The sequence below is a fragment of the Tyto alba genome, unplaced genomic scaffold, assembly GCF_018691265.1.
Source record: "Tyto alba isolate M040663 unplaced genomic scaffold, T.alba_DEE_v4.0 Super-Scaffold_13, whole genome shotgun sequence".
NCBI lineage: Eukaryota > Metazoa > Chordata > Aves > Strigiformes > Tytonidae > Tyto > Tyto alba.
In genome coordinates this window covers 12,137,352-12,156,699 of record NW_024881275.1, presented here as the reverse complement: position 1 = coordinate 12,156,699, position 19,348 = coordinate 12,137,352, and the positions used below count along the sequence as shown (strand labels likewise).

Sequence of the window (19,348 nt, the reverse complement as noted above, 5' to 3'; positions counted from 1 at the left end):
TGGAATAACTAGTTGTAATGAGAGAGGACTAACTATCATGAAATGGAGAGCTAAGGGGTCACAGTGAGTGGGCAAGGGAACTGTGTGATTAGATTGCAGTGAAATAGTGACACTCCCTAACTCCATCCATGTGGTCTGAAACTGCTGTCATACGTTGGGGGAAGGATTCTCTTAACCACCCACATATCTCTTCCACATCTTTTTTTGCAGCAGTCAACCTAACTCCAATGCTGGTTAACCATCTGCTTTTCATTCTTTCCTTGACCTAAATGAAGTCAGACTTGGATTCCCTCCTTGAATGAGTCCAGTAAGAGTATTTGTAATTATTACAATGTTTAAATTCTTACTCTTCATTCATCAAAACTAGCTGGAACTAGCAAGGGCAGAAACTGACTTCTATTGTTTTACCAATGACAACAAACTGTGGCATAACAGCTCCTCTGTGCTGTGCTATATGACATGCAGCTGTCAGCCACCCAAGGAATTGGCTTGAGGAATATGCTGGTGAAATCCTTGCTGGACTAACTATGTACTGCAGGTCCCTGACCTGTGGTGAGGAGTGGGAGAGACTGACTGGTGGCTTGACCTTGGCTAGGTGACAGGGGCCCACCAAGTCCCTCTTACCACTGTCCCACCTCAGCAGGACAGGGGGAAAAAAAATGACAGGAAAAGCTTGTGGCTTACAGGGAGATCACTCGGCAATTACAGTCACAGGCAAAACAGACTCACACTTGGGGAATTCATTGCAATTAAACAAAGTATAAGAAATAGGAGCAAATCTATAAACTTTCCCCTACCTCTCCCTTCTTTCCAGGCTCCATTTCACTCTTGGCTCTTCTATCTCCCCACCCCTGAGCAGGGAAGAGAGGGGTTGAAGTCAGTTTGTAGTATCTCTGCTGCTCCTTCTTCCTTGTGCTCTTCCCCTGCTCCAACATGGGGTCCATGGGATGCAGTCCTTTGGGAATGGACTCTTCCAGTGTGGGTCCCCCATGGGCCACATGTCCTGACAGAACATCTGCTCCAGCATGGGCTCTTTTCCACAGGCTGTAAGTCCTGCCAAGAGCCAGTTCCTCTGTGGCCTGTAGCTTCCTTTGGGTGCATCCACCTGCTCTGGTGTGGGGTCCTTCATGTGCTGCAGGTAGAGATCTGCTTCACTGTGGACCTCCCTGGGCAGCAGAGGCACAGCTTGCCTCACCATGGTCTTCATGGGCTGCGGGGGAATCTCTGCTCCATTGCCTGGAGCACCTCCTCTCCTTTTTCCTTTACTGACTTTGGTGTCTGCAGCGTGGTTTTTCTTGCATACTCTTGTTCTTTTTCTCCCTGCTGCTGTTGTGTAACTTTTTACCCTTTCTCAAATGAATTATCACAGTGGGCTCAGCTTTGGGCAGGGGCAAGTCCCTCTTGGAGCTGGCTGTCACTGGCTCTGATGTGGTGGCAGTTTCTTCTGCCTTATCACAGAAGCCACCCCTGCAGCAACACACGCGCCCCCCCCCAACCTTCCCATGTAAACCTCATACATTTACATGCTGACAACAGGCAGTGCAGTCTTGAGATGGCAACAGGCTTAGCAGGAGGTTGGCCATGGCATGGAGTCTCGTACTGCATCTGAAGCAATAACTGTGTACCAACTCTACCCCAGCTGCTGAGACATTTAGCTGTAGGTTTTCCTCAGTCAGAAGACAAAATAAAACTATGTCAGGAAGAAGAGTCTGATAAGGAGCTCTGGGGAGGCGGTGGGTGCTGTACTCAGTTTAGCTGAATGGAGGTTGGAACTGCACTGTGGCAGCCTTATTTTTAATGGCGGTTTCACACAGGTGAGAAGCATACCTGTCTGGAGATGCCTTCAGATCTGGTAAGGATCAACTAGATGAGTTTGATGAACTTGAAAAAGTCTTGTGGATATGTCAAGGAAGCACATCCACATGAAACGCAGTTTTTCTTCCTCTGGAGAGGAAAAGCTGAGATAGTCCAGGTTGGTAGATAGAGCAGGTGAAAAGCGCATGGGAGCTGTGTGAAGCCTCATCTCTAGCTGCAGCTAGTGAAGACAAATTTGTGACAGATGCAAATATCCCCAAGGTGGCAGTGGCTGTCTATGGTTATACATACATTTATACACCCACACTGGCTCTGAGAATGCCTTGTGCTTTTCCCTTTCCAACAGCACGGGGGTGATGGTAGTAGTATCTCTAGGTAAAGGGCTAGAGGAAAATGCATGGGGATGGGTTCCGACTATCCAGGCAGCACCCTCTGCCTGGCCCCCAGGAACTGGGTCGTCTGGGGTGGATGTGGCTGAGGTGTGAACAGACTCTAGGGAGGTGGAGAAGCTAGGCATTGGGTCCAGCTGCATCCACAGCTGCATTCTTAGACCAGGATTGGGTCATCCCCCCTCCACCTGATTCAGTCCATGACATTTTCTCAGGGAAGCAATCAAGTCTGGTTTTTCACTTTCTTTGTGTCTGTTCCTAGTTCCTCTGAGAGAGGAGCCTGGGGAAAGACCATGGGCTGGCACTATGAACAGTCCTCAGAACTGTTAAACCTGCTGGTAAGGGAAATGCAGTGATGAGTTTTAGCACCACTTAGCAGGCTGGTCCCAAAGGCTTTCAGCTTACTAGGAAGCAGAGCCCATGTTCAGCTACTGATGAGGGGCTGAGGATAGGGGCAGGAGGTGTCTCCCCACACTGTAGGTAATGGCTAGCAGCAGGCTAAGCTGTGAGGCACCCGTTTGGAACTGATGCTGCCTAGCTAAGTGTGGGTGTGAGATGAACAGCTACAGTCAGGGGTCATGGGAGCCATGTAAGAGCAAAGGATCTGAGGTATATCTTGCTTGCTTCAAGACAGGCTGTATCAGAGATGCTGCAGGGTTTAAGGTTGGATTTGATTCAGCTGGGGAACAGGGCTCACATCAGAATGGATGCTGTGGCTGGGCTGTGTTGTTCTGACCCGTTCTGGGGGCACCCACCCTGGAGGACCATGAGAGGAGCTCAGCAGGCTGCAATGCATTCCAGGAATAGCTCCTCAGTTTCAGCAACCCACAGCTCTTTGCCACAATTCCCAGGGCTTCCTGAGGCCACTCTTGGTGTGGCAGGCCATGGTGAACTCCTCAAGGCTGGTCCCCACTGTGTCCTGAGCTCAGGGAGTTTACTGCCAGCAGACCACATTTTCTTAGGAATAGGGAAAAAAAGTTGCAATGTTTATTAAAATATGGAGCACCTCTAATCTGGAGACTGTTTCATTTTGCACCGGCAAGCATATGGCATTAAGCGGTTAAACCACTACTCTAGTCATAATGATATGTATAGATGAAGAGCTATTTAGCCAACAGATGAAGAAGCCTGCAGCTGTTTACATTTATTATTAAATAAACTCTTCGTCTTGCTCTCATATATCCTCAGTGAATTGGGGTCCTAAACAGCCTCAGAAATCCCACTGTCAAGCCTACTTGCTAAGTGTCACTTAGGTTGCAGCACAGATGTGGCCATGTGGACTGGGGAAAAGTGGCACAAGACCAGAGATGTCTGTCAGCACAGTCCCAGCTGCAGGGTCCTTGAGGAATGGGCACTGCACCCTAGGCTGAGCTGACACCTTTTTCAGTTTTGCAGATGCATGCGAAGAATGACTGCTGCAGTGCCAAGGAGGGCCTAGCCAGAGCAATCCCTTGCACACCTGGCAGCCAGTGGGACCAACAAGAGCTCACACTTTCCCAGGAAGCCTTTAAGCTCAGCTGCAGAGTCACAATGTTAGAGGAAGGGTGGTGGCAACCAGTGTTTGCCACTCACAGGCCTTGTGCAGCTGGCTGGAGGATAGGCTGGACTGTCACGGTACTACCCACGCTCTGCCTAAAAGCACAGGTAGTCATGTATTGTCTGAAAAAGCCTATCCCAGCAACACACCACTGCACCCTTGCTCTCCACTGGGCCTTGGCACCTTGCTCAACTTCATCATACTGATTGTACTTGTAGGGTTAGTTTGCTTCACTAGAGGGGAGAAATACAGAATTTCTGTGACTTTCAGTTTACCTTGTGCTAATTCCACTTGCTCTCATGACTTCCAAGGAAAAAAAAAATTGTGTGTTGTAATGCTCTGTTTTATTTTCATCAATAAATTATGGAAAAATTCAGGTATCTCTCCATAAGCACTGGAACTTCAAGGACAACCAAGCTTGCAGTGAGAAACGACCACAAGACCTCCAGACAATCAGAGATTATTCTCATTCACGTGCTGGCAATGTTCCTGCTGCATAACAGAAAACTTGCATTTTCAAGAGGAAATAGCTATATTCCCCAGTGAAGTTCAGAGGTTTTGGGGGGGGGGGTTTTGTTTTTAGAGAAAAAAAAAAATGTTTTGGGGGTTAAACAGCCTTGCAATATCAGCTTCAATTCATGAAGCATGAAATCTATACACAGACAGTGAGGGAAAAGTACAGGTCAGTATTTGATGAGAAAGAAAGGTGAGCCAGGATTATTTTGACTGACATATCTTGCTGCAACTCTGACCAAGGGATAGGAACTCCATGTGGCTATTTTTAGTTCATTCCCAAATTGCAACTTTAATTGAAACAAGAGATTATGAATCCACTGGACTTAAGACAATTCAGTATTTTAGGACGTGCAAGCTCTCTAGAAAGTTCTTAATAAAAAGCCACCAAACAACAGCAGACCTCTACACAGTGGATCTGAAGCCAACTGACAACAAACTCCATTTTCTGATTTACTGTTTTCCATGCTGTGCAGTGATATTAATTCACAGGTCTTTCTCAGAGGCCAGCTGAAAACCACAGCACTGGAGATAACCCAAGCTGGTAATTTCTCCTCAGAAAACTCTTTAAAGCAACCAGAACCTCTCCCCTGCTTATGCCAACATGCATTATTTCCCCAGTGTCCAGTCAACCTGTATTTCAGGACGTGTTTTGTTCAGTCCACTCAAGTATTGATCAATCTGCATCTTAAGTAAGCTACCTCTTCTTGTTGACAGACAGAGCTTCTAATCCTGGCACTGCAAAAACATTAAGGCCACTTAGGATCCCTCCTCACAGATCAATAATGAGACCTAAAAATGAATCAAGAAGTCCTCCACAGTGGTTGAAGATGGATCACCATCACCTTCAATACCTGTCTGTATCCCATAGTAACAGGTTCTTGTTCTGGCTTTTTCAATACATTTCAGGTATTTATTGTTGCTAATCTGTTTGTCTCCTTCACTCAGCAAGTGGCCTGTGGGTCCTGGACACCAATTTAATCTTCTAGGAGAGCCAGGATAAACACCTTGGCAAGATCAACTCCAAGCTTGGACACCAATGGTGAAATTACTCAAGAAGTACATGGACTATCCATATCACCTGTACGGTGAGATCTGCTGGGATAAATAAGTGCTTGTAGTATTTTAGCCACTCTGTGTTAACTGCAAGGAAGTAAAGAGGAGGTCATTCCACAAACAGGACTATAACACAAGCAAAGTATCCATTAACAGATTTCTTTTTTCTTTCCATAATCGCAGAATAACTGAGAAATCTACATTTCCTCATGAAAGTTTTTAAAAAACAAAAAAAAAAAGCCAGCCAGTGAGGAAGGTGGGAACCCCTGGGTGTTGTAAGCCTGTTCTTTACTCCTTGATATTGGTTCAAAAATCCGTCTTGCCAAGTTCTGGGTCAAATCAACGGGTAAACATTACTCATGAGATGTGCCACCAGCTGGCAAAGCTTTTGGAATTGCTTTTCCTTTCTACAAGCCAACTCATAGAAATGTTCAGGCTACCATTAAATCTGGTACAGTTCTGACGAAGTTCAGTGGTTTTAAGGTACTTTTTTGGGTGTAGTTTTGGAAAGCAACTCTCAAGTTCTTCAAGAACAAAGCATATACTTACACTTATTAGCCCGATTATTAACAGAAGTTATCATCACAAATGTCCAGCAAAAAGACTGAAACATACCTTTTGATCAGTGAGTTAAAAGCACTTAACAGAATCATATTGTCCTGTACCAGTCTCACAGAAATATGTCACCTTCAGACTTTTACAATAGCTTTTCCAAGATTTTCTCCCTTTAACATTCCAATAAAAGCCATTGGCATGTTTTCAAATCCTTCAGTGATTTGTTCGTGATACTTCACTTTTCCCTGTCAAAAGTAAGAAAGGAAATTACTGATTCTTCATTCACCAACTTCTTAGTTTTTACCATCTTTGGGAGACTAGACTGCAACCAAATTTTCTCCAGCTTGTACATTTCATCTGAAACATTCAAGCTGGCATGCACCAGGGTAACTCTGCAAAACTAGGTACTCTGTGTGAGGATCTGCTTTTGTTGTAGCACCTTCTACTTGGAGTCATAACAGGGAGCAAAAGACGCTGCCATAAAAACACACCAGGACAGATTTAGTGCTACTTGGTCCTCAAAAAATTAATAGGTAGGGAATTATTTCCCTAAAGCCAGGCCTGTCTCTACCCATAGGGAAGTATGGAATTGCAAATCCAAGTGATCAAATGCTGAGCCATCCCAAACTCCATGGTTGTAAAAGCTAGAGGCACTTAGCCTTTAGTGTTCACACGCACGAGCTTTTCACAGACTCCAACCAAGCATTAAACTCAGGCTTCATTTAGAAATAAAATTTAAGAAATTCCCTATTAAGTCCCTTTAAAACACAGCTCCCAATTCCATAAAAGCATCCATTCTTGCCAGTAATTTCAGCACAACAATACAACGGAAATCCTTGCTTATACTACAAATGAAAGGAGACTTCTGAATGAAAAGTAGAGGAATTACTCTAAATATGAAACTCTTAATTGCCAGAGAAGTTTTTTCAATTACTCTGGGAAGCATCCTTTTTCAAAGCCTACATGTATTCTGCAATATATCTAAGTCCTCAAGCTCGTATTACAGGTCTCAACAAAGCAGAAGGGATCAGGCATGTTCACTACGGTTTGAGTGTCCCCAAAAGGCTCAGAGATCAAGACAGGTGGAAGAAGAGTACCACACTGGGACCTCAGCTCAACAACTATGACAAGAGGCTCCTTGCAAAGAAGGAAGCTATTGTGTGAGTACATCTTGCAGAAAACTACCCCTTCCTTCCTTACCTCCACGACCCATTTTAGTAGTGCCTTCAGACCTTCTTCCCAGCGGTCATTCCAGCGGGTCACAATAAACCCTTCCATTCGCAGCTCTTTGAAGATCATTGGAAACTGCACATAAGGCCCTGCAAGACAAAAGAACCAGCAAACCACTTGAAATATTAATTTAATTTAAAATAAGACCCAACGCACAAAGAGCACTTTTAGACAGTAAAGACCACTGAATTACTTTGTTCCAGCCAGAAGCAACTGCTATTTTTTCCAAACAGAATTTCCAGGACAGAAGACCAAGGATTCATGGACAGACAGCCACACAGGGAAACAAAGGCCTGATCTGTAAAGCTGTGGGGCTAGCCAGCCAACACTTCCAAAAAGAGTTTCATTCAGAAGTAAAGTGACTTCAGCTTCACCTGAGGGGCTGCAGCTGAATCCTGAAAATACTGTTTTGACAGCTTGTTTGGTAGCCTGCCAAGCTCTCATGCTCTTCCTAAATCTCAGAAAAGTTACATACATTAAAAAACAGTTCCCTCAATCATAAAAATGAGTGATAGTCTCCCCACTCTCAAAAGCCTGTGCCATTTTAAAAGCAATCTGAGAGTCCACAGCCAGTCAGTTGTCAAAGAGAATTCAGACCTCCTATTTTGTTGAGAAGGCAAATTTGGAAAACTTAATGCTATTGAAAGTGAATATTCATCTCAGTCTCATTTCCCAGCAGTTTCACCAGTTGCTGAAATCTTATGGAAAAAAAAAAAACACAAAACAATAAACTAATCTGCCTCTAAAAACCCGAGGGAAATCCCTTCTCTCATCTAAAAGTATGTGCTGTATAAATAGCATCACACCACCACACCTGTCTTCTACTGATGTGTATCTGCCTAGAGGCCTGGGGAGTCCTGCTATAAGTAACTCAGTCTCTCCCTCTCCATCCAATACGAGTGTGCACAAAGGGTGAGTGCCTGTACACACAAGGAGCATGGTCACACCCCCATTGTCCCAGAGCAGCGATTAGTTACCCAAGTGTACATACATAAATACACTCAAATGGCATACAGAAACAACCAATAAAATCCCAAGAGACTCCCATTACATCTTTCTGTCTGCCATCACCAAATGGGAAATTTATTTAGACGCAAGAAACCAGGCCCTCACCCTTCTGAGGCACAGTGTCATTGTACTGAGAGATAGCTCCACAGGCTGCAATCCTTCCATATTTCTTCATCTGGTTGATAGCAATACTGGCAAATTCTCCACCCACCTACAAGAACCAGAGCGTGCACAGCATTAGAGACAATCCAGTGTTTGGCATTGACCACCAAAACCTGCCAACCTTGCATTGTGGCACCAACAAGTTCAATCAAGGGGTTGAGAGCTGAGTTCCACTACTCCAAAGACTCAGTAGCTGCAGAAGCCCTTTCACTTAGTCAACACCCATAACGACACAATCTCACTTTTCTAAAAATTAGTTATGAACACAGGGAATTCATTTTAAGTCCAAATCTGCTTCACAAAGCTCAGTTTGAAAGCGTGGGGCAGGACTTGCCCTTAGATCCCTCCTCCTATGGGGCATATCTAGGGGTACTAAGAAGCACCACCTCTGCTTTTTCCTCACACCAGTCTGCACATTTATCTCTTCACATCATGGTGATGCCAAGTTTTTACTTAACGATTCTCTTCTCCCAGATAGAGATGTGCTGTGCTCAGAAGCTTTTAGCAGAGAAAAGCTGTGAGAGGAGAAAGTGAGAGGGAAGGGAAAGGACATGACCATAAAACATATATAAGACCTTAACAGCACAGGACATTCAATCAGGCAAACCAGTGAGGAGCTCCACAGGGGCAAGTGCTTTGCCCTGGCACCATGCATTCACATCGATTACCAGGGCAAGGCAGGTGAGTTGCAATCCACCCAGAAGGCAGCGCTGTCATCCCTGGATCAGCAGACTGGTTGCTGGAAGAAAGACATGCTAAAGAGGTGATGATGGCTGCTCTTTCAACCAAGTAGCTAGCCAGGGAGTTTTAGGCCAGTATCTCAGCTAATACCCCTGTGCCAGGTATTGTATTATCAGGTATAATGCATACATTAGCTATACTAGGAAATTTAAAACACCAGCGCTTAAGGCGAACTGACATGGCTTGACTACATCCACACTGTTAAACTCTCCCAGCCTCTATAACAAGATGGTCACACTCAAACAGCCTACTGAGAACAGTCCACATCCCCTATTAACTCCAGCTGTACTTGGGAGAGGTCAGAAACTCCCTCCATAGGCCATTCCAGCAATTTTACAAGTGGGCCTTGCAACTGTTTTGTTTACAGGTACCAATGTAGCCACCTGGAACATGTACCATGGGGGTGTCGATGCTCACTCCCCTTCTAGCAACAGCAGAGAACCTGCCTGTGGTTCAAGGTGGGACCAGGAATGGACTGGAGCTCTCTCTGTTCAGCATCAGTTAAATATTCACTGTGACCCTCACCTCCTCAAAACATGCCATACTTTTCAGAGAGTGAAGATAAGTTTCTCTCTCTCCATTCACAAACACCAACAACAATCCAGCTTTGCCTTTCAGCCCCTGTTTTTTCTGTTACTGCTTAAGTCAGCTGCAGAGATAAGTGTGGTAAGGGAACAAGAAAGCAGTAAGCTCTTACAGAGACCATTTCTCAATTAGATGAAACTCAATATCCAGATCCTGGTATAGTCTCCAATTAGATGTATACAATATTGAGTTCCTGCTATAGTTTAAGTAAAATGACAGTCTGCTCAGGGCAAGGCCATCTCTCAGAACTCACATTGTCAAAGAAACAGTCGTAGCCATCAGGAGAGGCTTTACGCAGTGCTTCATCCAGAGATGTAACAGCTTTGTAATTAAAGGCTTCATCAAAGCCTATTTTCTTCAGATAGGCAACCTTGTCATCTGAGCCAGCACAGCCAACCACTTTGCAACCCTGCAAGGAAAGGTGAAAAACATTTCTAAACATCCCCTCATAACACAGGCTGACATTCATAGAGTGCTGGGTTGAGGGATCATGCTTGAGGCCAAGCTGTCATTACCATATCAGTTCCTGAGCTCTAGGAAACATTCAGCTAGCCTTGCTACATCTTCAGGAGCTTGCCCCATCTCAGGACCTTACTGTAGGCATGCCTTTGGGGATATTTGCCCTCCTGATCATTCATGGACTTGTTCCCCCATTTCCCAGGTGAGCCTTCTGAGGAGCAGGTATGAGTAGTTCAAGCCACTCACCCCAATTTTAGCAAGCTGCCCCACCACAGAGCCCACAGCACCAGCTGCAGCATTAACCAACACTGTCTCTCCTGGCTTCATCTTGCAGACCTCCAGCAGACCAAAATACGCAGTGAGGCTGTGAAGCAAAAGAAAGAATGCTCAGTTAGGAATAAAAGACACCAGTCACAGAGATGTGGCTTGACCACATTGAACCAAAATATCTCTACAACCAGACTAAGATTCAATTTTCCTCATTCTTCATGAAATACAAAAATTAATCCAAACTTCTTAATTTGGCTTTTTTACAGCCATCCCAGGGAAAAAAAACAAACCAAACCACCAAACAAACAAAACACCAAAACAAAATAAAACAAAACAAAAAACAACAAAACAACAGATACGCTACTGGGAAACAGGATGCTGTGGCAGAAGTCTACCTTAGGTGAAAACAGCTTTCCTTGGGATCAACTAGCCGAAAGGAGAAACACAGAGATAACTCTGTAAGGTGACAATGCAGTCACACACTGGAAGAAAGAGTAAATCCAAGCTAGTCAGAGGTCAGAAGCCAGCTGGTATCTACCAGACTGAGGCGAAGACTAAACAATACTCATCAAAAATCAAAGCTGGCAGAAAAAGAAAAATGGTGGCAAAATCTTGCTGAACTGATGGGCACACTGCTCCTGAGGACTACTGTGCACAGTTATGGCTGCTGGGTGAATAGTGACCTGTAGGAACCACTGAAGTTTAGCTCAAGCATGTTCCACTGATCATATAAATACTGAATTGCTTCAGGCTCTACAAGCCTCCTGAAGTAACGTGATCAACTGGCCCAGAATCCCAACAAATTTCTCTAACTTCTAAATTCAAACTTAGAGGTTCCCAATTGGTCCAAACTGAAAAGGTGAACTGAATTCATCTAGCAGCTGTCTGGAAAAACACGCATCTTGCCTGATGTCAAAATGAAATCTGGGAAGCTCTACATCACATACAATATTACAATCATTTTTGAAAGCCTTCTGTGTCAACAGGACTGACCAAGTCCTGATCTCCCATACAAACTACAGAGAAAGAAAAAAGAAACGTGAGAAGATGACAGAGATGCAATAGTGAATACAGATTCTGAAGCACAGCAGCTCTGTCTGCTGCAGTGCAATTTAAAGGGCCTCTATTTTGCTGCATATGACAGCTGTCTTTTGCCATTCTGGGGGCAATTCTGGAAATATGGTGATACCAGAAGAGCCCAATCAGCAAAAGTCGACTAATCCAGGTGCCAGTGAAGTTTGAATCTTTCCACTCAGGTTAATTAAGACTGAACTGGATTCTTTCCAGCCCCTCCTGGATCCTCTTCCTACCTTATTACAAATACTCAAGGAGGGGCACCATAATCTCTGAGGCCAATCTCCTCTGATCTAGAGAATGGGCCCAACTTCAGGCCTTCTACATGGTAGAGTATCCAGAAGTACATTTTTTTTTTTTTTTACCAGAGTGAGCAGACAACATGCTGGTGGAACAAGACAAGGGAAAAAAGCCATACAGAAACATCCTGCACAGCAAAATCCAGGGGATAGTTATAGTTGCTCTTGCATCTTGAAGCTCACCCTGGCATGCCAACTGTCCCAAGAGCCAGAGATCTGGGGAGTGACTCCGGCCAAGTGGAAGGAAGGAGTTGTAGGCCTTTCCCATCAGAGATGAAATGAGTTCTCCAGCCGCTCCTAGCTACAACAAAGGTCCCCACTGTGAAAGCAGGGTTCTTGCTTTCTACAATCCTGTTTAAAAGAAGGAAAGAAGAAAAAAAAAAAAACTGTCAGAGGCAAATCAGTACTGGCTCTTCCCTTCTTTGTTCCTGTTGCCCTGTGATGCAGGAGAAAATAAATATTTTACATCAGGACATTTAGCCCATACCTGCTGATGCTGTAGCCTTCTGATGTCTTTCCTGAAATGACTACACTCTCTCATCATCAGGTGGATACTGGACAAGATGATTCTAGACTCATCCCAGCCCACAACAAATCCAGTGTTCCCACATGGATGCCAACTTTTTTTGAATACTACCAGTCTGTTATGAATTCAGACTAGGCTTTTGTGAGTTAGAAGGCAGGAAAGAGGATGCCGGGGTTAAAGGGTAAAAAAGTGAGAAGTCACTAGCAGTGACTCGAAGTAACAAGCATTTCCCTTCTCAGACAATCTGCACCTTATTTAAAGGTTGAAGATCCTGAAGATGGAACATCTTGGGGTAACAAAACCAGAGAGGAAGCAGTATCTAGTAACAGGGAGAAGTTCATACTTGCAGTATCTATGATAAATGAAAATTCAACTTTCTTAGCCCAACAGGAAAAGCATGTTGGCAAGGGGTAGGTAAGCAGCTTTGAATAATGGAAACAGTTGGCCTGCTGTTCAGCAGACTTGGTTGTTAATTTATCCCAGCTCTCAGTGCTCCTGCAGAGAAACACAAGAGTCAAAGGCTACAGATATTCCTGGGCAGCAACTTAGAGGCAGCACAGTAGGAACAGGCTGACAAAGGGAAACAGCTGTGTAGCTAAATTACCACAAGCTTGGGAAAGGATGGGTTTAAGGTTGGATAACCCTTTAGCTAAAGCTGTATCTCAGGTGATGCTGAGGTATTCTCAGCTGGAGTAGATAGCATGGATGGTTTCAGACATGCAATTACTAGCACATCAGATTTTAAAACATGAAGTTGATACTTACGGCAAGTACAGTGGCTAGTCCTTCATACTTCTGCTTGTAAAAATTTCCTTTGAAAACATTATTGCCAGAAATAACATATAGATCATATCAGAGGCCTAAATGCTCTCCAAGATGGTGAAAGAGGTTCTTAGAGGAAAAACACATTCCAATCAATTACAGATAAAAATACAGCTGCAGAAGTATGTAGACTCAAGTTAAGAATAGGTAATGCAGGCTGCAGGTGTCTCAAATGTCAGTACATTCCTTTGAGATCTGCCATGTTTGAATAACAAGAACTGAAGAACTTACCTGGCAACCTGTGTGCCTATCATTATGTCCCCTTCCTTCATGTCCCTTTGACTGTAAGGTCTGTAACACAGGCAGAGATGGCTTACTGTAAACAACTGTAATGATGTTCCAGATATACTATGAAATAGTAGCTACTGTCTGACCCAGAAAGAGAGCATAAGCAGTGATAGGGAACAGATCACCAAGACCTTGTCATTGTAATGACATAACTGCCTGTTTTCCATTGCCAACTACTTGAGCATACCATCTTGGCCAAATATTGCGCTAGAGCACGGGAGACACAATAACATTAACCTTCCCAGCCTGATCCACCACCACAGGAAGGCTGAGAATCCAAAGAACTATCTCTGACACTATACACCACGCTTCTTCAAACTACTCAGTCTCCCTGTGCTTGAACTATCTCCCATTAACATGGATATATCAACAATTTCCTACTTAGAGTATGCACCCTTAAGTACAAGGTTGCTAAGATAAGTGAAGCAGCTACTGCAACAGAGCTGCAGTCTTATTTGAACCTGTTGTGTTCCATTGGAAGAGACATGACAGAGAACAACAGCAGAGTCCAAGGAAAGTCTAGGGCTGCAGCATCGTTATCCTAATGTCTGGCTAAATGTGGCACAGCTCCATATTGGGAGTCTTGTAATTTATACACATTTTATAAGAAGCAGACAAAAGCACCTGGGACTCTGGCAACAGGGGGTTCTCCCTGTACATGCTCTTTTGAGGCTTAAGTGGGAGATTAAATGAGGTATCTTAGCAATTTAAAAAGAAGAAAAAGATATACCTCATGTAAGGGTCAACACTGAGAAACACTGATTCAAGCAGCAACTCTGCAACAAAAGACGAAGAAAATTCCTGGACATTAGTAGTGCAGTAAAGCATAGTTTCCACAAGTCAGTCTTTCAACAAAAGTGATAGAAATTCCTGACAGCTCAAAAACCCCATATCCCATCATCCTTTATGGAAAAACTACCAGAAACGACTACCACATTCAATAGCTTCGTTTGGAGTATCACTGTGCTGTTACAATAGACACTTTCTGTAGTGCCTCTTTAGGAGGCTAGCTTCTTTTTGACTCTGCTTTTCTTTATCAGCGTTCTCTCTTTATAGAAGGCTCAAGAGGCCAGACCTCCTCAGCAAAACGCTTACTTTCAATGCATATGTAAGTTGCCTTCCCATGATCCAACCAGCAGAGGGTGATAAGAAACCTTGGCACTGGTCAAATACAAACACTAGTTTGCTGCCTTAAACAGCAAGCTTTTAGGCTGTCTTTTCTAGGTAACCTAATCCACTTTACTGCCTCTAATGCCACTTGTTCTTGTGATATACGCTGTTAAGCAAATTTTAATTTAAATTCTTATTCACACAGCAGTTTTAGCTGTTCATGTCCACCTAATAGTATTTTTCATTGCCTGTGCTGTAGTGGCCTAGGTACTACAAGGTAAAAATATATTCAGATAAAAATATTTTCCCATTACTCTAAATGAGCAGGAAGAATAGTTAAGGCCATGTAACATAACAAGAATGGCCATCTCCTTCAAAAGTGTTACTCTAGTATTAAGTTACATGTCTTCTTGCTGTAGGGATTAAAATGGGAAGGAAGAAATTACTCCACATTCTTAAATATCCACAGGCATGAGATTTTTAACTGTGCCTGAATGCTATACAAGTACACATGCTTTGAAAACACTTGAAAGTATATGTAAGAAGAAATCACCTTTCAAACCTTTAAGTTGTAAACATAACTACTACTTTAATGCAATTTATTTGGCACACTTTCTAAACTGAATTAAATTTTTGTAAAAGACAAGTGGTGGGGTGAGGTTCAAGAAAGCATGGTATGAATGTCCATGTGAAGCCAAAAATCAAGGTTAATATTTTTATTAACAGCTCTTACTTACAATATTATATTCCCAATCCTTTTCAAAGCAGATAAACACAGGAATAAAACCCATGCATTTTTTTTCTCTTTTTATTCACTTTCTCTTGCTACCACACAAGTCAAATACAAAAGATAAGCACTAGCAAGAGAACAGATGATGAATATAGACATAAATCTTGCCTTGTTGCTTCTTAAAATGAAAGACCAGCCAGCATTGACTCCTGTGCCAAGGCCTCCCCGCTTCAGGGTCATGACCACCCCAGTCACTCTACTCTCCCCCACCACTATCCTCAATACCTTCCCCAACAGCATTAAAAATTCTAATTAAAACCTACTCCCAGAAGCCACCTTCTTCTCCAGCTTTCTCCAAATGATTTTGAAAAATAAAGTAGATTAAAACCTTTCACCAATAAAGCATGTTTTTGTTTTACTACAGTAATCTTATTTGCTCTTTGTCACAGTTCGCTTCTCTCTAAATTAAACTAATTCTGTTTCCCTGTGGCTGTCGGTTTTGAGGGCATATCACTTCAGCAATTTTCTCCAGTAAGCTTTATTTGCAAACATATTCAAATGCCTCTGCCACCAGGCACCAGGCATGATCAGGCACTGTGAGACTGTGAAATGCATGCCACAGCTGCTGCATGCTGCAAATAGAAGAGCTCAGCCACTGTTTCTAGGGGCATTATCAGAAGGCAGACTGTCTTAAAACCCACCAAACCCATCAGTATATGTGTTCTTGAGTGACTGCCCTTCTATGCTAAAGTGCCCATGCCAACCCATTTTCAAAAATCCAAGCCACAGAAACATACAAACAGTTCTACAGATACACATTCATCAGCCATCAGACAACCTCCAGGAAAAATAACAACAGGTGGCATTCCACTTACCTCCATCCTTTAGTTTTGGCAGCTCTATCATTTTCAGGTCAAAGTCACTGGTTTTAGGAAAACCCTCAAAATGCTTCTTCAGAACCCAGGCTTTGGCAGTCACCATCCTGTGCAACAAACAGCACGTCCAAAGAGTGCCTGTCAGAGAAGCCCAATGGTGGCAGGCTGCCCATGGAGGCTGGTTTAGATTTTATGAAGCAAAACAGTATCTTGATAACATGTCCTCACTCAAGACAGCCTCTGCTTGCATCCTGTGGCAATACCTCCAGATCAAGATAATGCCCGAAAAGCCCCCTCATTGCCTAAGCAGCCCATAGCTTCCTGTGACCTGCCAGACCTTCCCGTCTGCTGGTAAGCCCTGGTGTGGGAAGTCAGCCCCAGCAAGATGCGCAGCTCCCACGCTAAAGGAATTGAGGAGGGAAAATCTGGTTTAAGGAGAAAAAAAAAATCCTGGAAGGAAACACTTAAACTCACTCTTTTGCCCCAATTAGCTGGGGTGAGTACTGAATCTAGACTTTCACAAGCTTGAACAAAGTGCAAGTGAGAAATACAAAGGTAAGAAAGACCTCTTTCCACGACACCCCATATGTTGAAAGAAAATGCTTCTCCAGTTACCAAGCTCAGGGCTTGGAACTGGGAGCACATTGTCACCAGCATTTTTCATACAAGATGGAAACAAACAAATGACTTGCATTTGGCTTTACCCTCACAGACCCTTTTTCCTTCCTATAAGCAAATGCGTCAGCAAGGGCAAAGAAAGAGAAGTTTATACTTAGAGCAGGCGGGTGGAAAACTGTGTCTTCTGCTGACAAGGCCAGTCAATAACCTTCTGCACCCAATTCAGCTGGCAGCTGGACTTCTTCAGTCACACACCTCCTAAAAGACAAAGATGTTTGCTTTTATTCACAGAGCAGGTACTGCCCTCAGTCCACGTCCCCAGGAGCAACTATAAACACTCAGTAAACCTGGCACAGCACACACCCAACGTTTCACCTTTCTCCTAGTAAGATTTGAGATCATCCTTAACGGCTTCTCCAATTCAGCACCCAGACAGTTGCACGGGAATGTTCTGCAATATGCCAAGCTAAATACACAAAACCCAGGGTCCTAGAAACCACAAAATACTGCAGTCTGGAGACCAAAACTATCCCCCAGAGGTGTAGTTTCTTCAAATCATATTATAGCAGTCCAGTCCTAAAATTCCTGAGAGTTCTGCCACTGAGGAAAAAATATCTAATTAAAAATTAATATAAAAGCTGTCGTTCAATGCATCATTTAACACAGCAAACAATCTGTATGTACACCACTATCACTGGGAAACACTATCATGACATTTACAGTGAGATGGCTGCAGGCTTTCCAAGGACATCCATACCGACTTACGTGCTGTCATCTTTACTGTTCCCACTGTATGTACCAAAGGATATGAGCTTGTGTGGCTGTGCCTCTGTGTGCTGGGATCTCTGTACATTGCAGAGCCACCTTAAGAAATAGTAGCAAGCTTTGGCATTTTGCCTCAGCTGTGTTGCAATGAGGTATGTGGAATGGGTGAAAACTTTGCCCAGGAACTATCTGTCTTCAGCTTTTGTTTCGCTTGTGAAAATATTCAAGTAGAATATGAAGGGTGGAAAGTGTAAATAGACCAGCATGTAGTGGCATGTTTATCTGCAAAATGCCTAAAAACTAAAGTACTGATTAGGAACAGAGATCTGAGAAAATAAACAAAATTTTTAAAAGACACATAAGCAAGGACCAGGGAGAATAGGGCAACCTCCCCATTATTTAGGTAAAAGCAAAAGACACTAGACCCAGAAACTCATCAGCACTCAGCAACTTTCTATGATGAACCAGGGATCTTCCTGGTTTCTTGATGAGAAGCAAACACAGCACAGGTGAAGGTGATACTGTAAAGTTTGGTCACAACAAAACCCTCTAAATTTTGAAGTTTAGAAGGCAAGCATTCGTTCAGTTCTGGATGCACAGAGGATCACTCCACCTATGGTGCATGACATATACTGCCTCAGTCAAAGCTTCTATCATCCTGTTGTATACATATGCATCAGATTTCCCAGAAGGATGCTACATATTCATTACATTTCCTGGAATCAACCATCACATTTACATAGTCATTATGCATTCACTTAGAGTTTCTTGGGGTCTTCCTTGGGCGTCTTTGGTAGTCTTCAGGGGTTGTTTGGTTGAATCCTTCTTTAAAGCGTGCACAGTGCAGATCAACCTATTAGCAAATCATTTTCTCTTTGGTTATCTAGTCCTGTTGAGTTTCTAGCCACAGGGTTTGATTTCTTGACCTTGAAGTGACAAGATCAGGATGTTTGTCATCCAGGGCTCTGATAAGGCAGGTTAGCATGACTGAGAAACAACTTGCTTGATGACATTTCCTTATCATCTGCTGTCAGCAATTTCACAATGGCTAGCCTCAGAAGGTATCAATTACTCCCTTTAAGACTTATTAGAACCATAAATTCTCATAAGTCTCATAACATTATTCCTATGATGAAAATGACTTACAACAGATATGACAACCTGTATCTGAAAACATGCCTGCTCGTATACCAGATCAGTATATTATTTGATTCAGCAGCTGATTCACTACCTCATGAGCCATATTGGTGCAACAGGGGTAGGCTTCCGGCCATCCACTATATGTGTCCACTAAGACCAAGAGATATCTATGTCCCCCTGTTCTTGGTAATTCAGTAAAATCTATCTGTCCATATTCTTATGGTACCAGTTCACTCCTAGTTATTCCTAAAACTACCCTATTGCCTGTATTGGGATTATTTACCTTACAAGTTTCACATTTTTCAACAACTGATTTTACAGTTTTGGTCATGTGTCTACTAATTATAGTATAAATATTGAACCAGGCTTTCCGTTCCCCAATGGGTAGCTTCATGTTCTTTTGTGGCCACCTCTTCCATTAACTAGGAGTTAGTATTATGTCGTGGTTTGGGCCTGGTCGGCAACCAACCCCCGCAGCTGGTCACCCTCCCTTCCCCCTCCCCACCTGGGAATGGGGGAGGGATTAGAGGGGTGAAGGGAGACTCACAGGCTGAGATAGGAACAGTTTAATAATGGCAATAAAACGAGAACAATGACGATCATAGGGGGGAAAACAAAAAGAAATATATAAACAGGCAATGTACAGCGTAATTGCTCCCCACCCGCTGAGCAATCCCCAGCCCGTTCCCGGCCAGCGACCCCGAGATACCAAGATCCCACAATCGCAATCCTGGAAGCGAGCGAGAGAGAGAGAGAGCCCTTTCCCAACCACCCCTCCTCC

General features: G+C 43.5%; 1 protein-coding gene across 8 annotated transcripts in view; it reads right to left on the bottom strand.

The window, feature by feature from the left end:
* Window positions 1-4,066: 4,066 nt before the first annotated feature.
* The window catches only part of PTGR1 (prostaglandin reductase 1), a 29,375-nt gene continuing 14,093 nt past the window's right edge, over window positions 4,067-19,348 (bottom strand). For 7 of the 8 annotated variants that reach the window (XM_042787571.1, XM_033001548.2, XM_033001545.2 and 4 more), the window contains 10 exons: window positions 16,817-16,920; window positions 16,045-16,151; window positions 14,060-14,105; window positions 13,273-13,332; window positions 11,877-12,044; window positions 10,297-10,414; window positions 9,845-10,000; window positions 8,209-8,314; window positions 7,066-7,184; window positions 4,067-6,110 (listed from right to left, as the gene is read on the bottom strand). In XM_042787571.1, the coding sequence (XP_042643505.1) occupies window positions 6,000-6,110; window positions 7,066-7,184; window positions 8,209-8,314; window positions 9,845-10,000; window positions 10,297-10,414; window positions 11,877-12,044; window positions 13,273-13,332; window positions 14,060-14,105; window positions 16,045-16,150 (990 nt within the window). In that variant the 5' untranslated portion in view covers window position 16,151; window positions 16,817-16,920 and the 3' untranslated portion in view covers window positions 4,067-5,999. Of the gene's footprint in view, window positions 6,111-7,065; window positions 7,185-8,208; window positions 8,315-9,844; window positions 10,001-10,296; window positions 10,415-11,876; window positions 12,045-13,272; window positions 13,333-14,059; window positions 14,106-16,044; window positions 16,183-16,816; window positions 16,921-19,348 lie in introns of all 8 variants that reach the window. The other variant, XM_033001549.2, reaches the window with a different exon arrangement.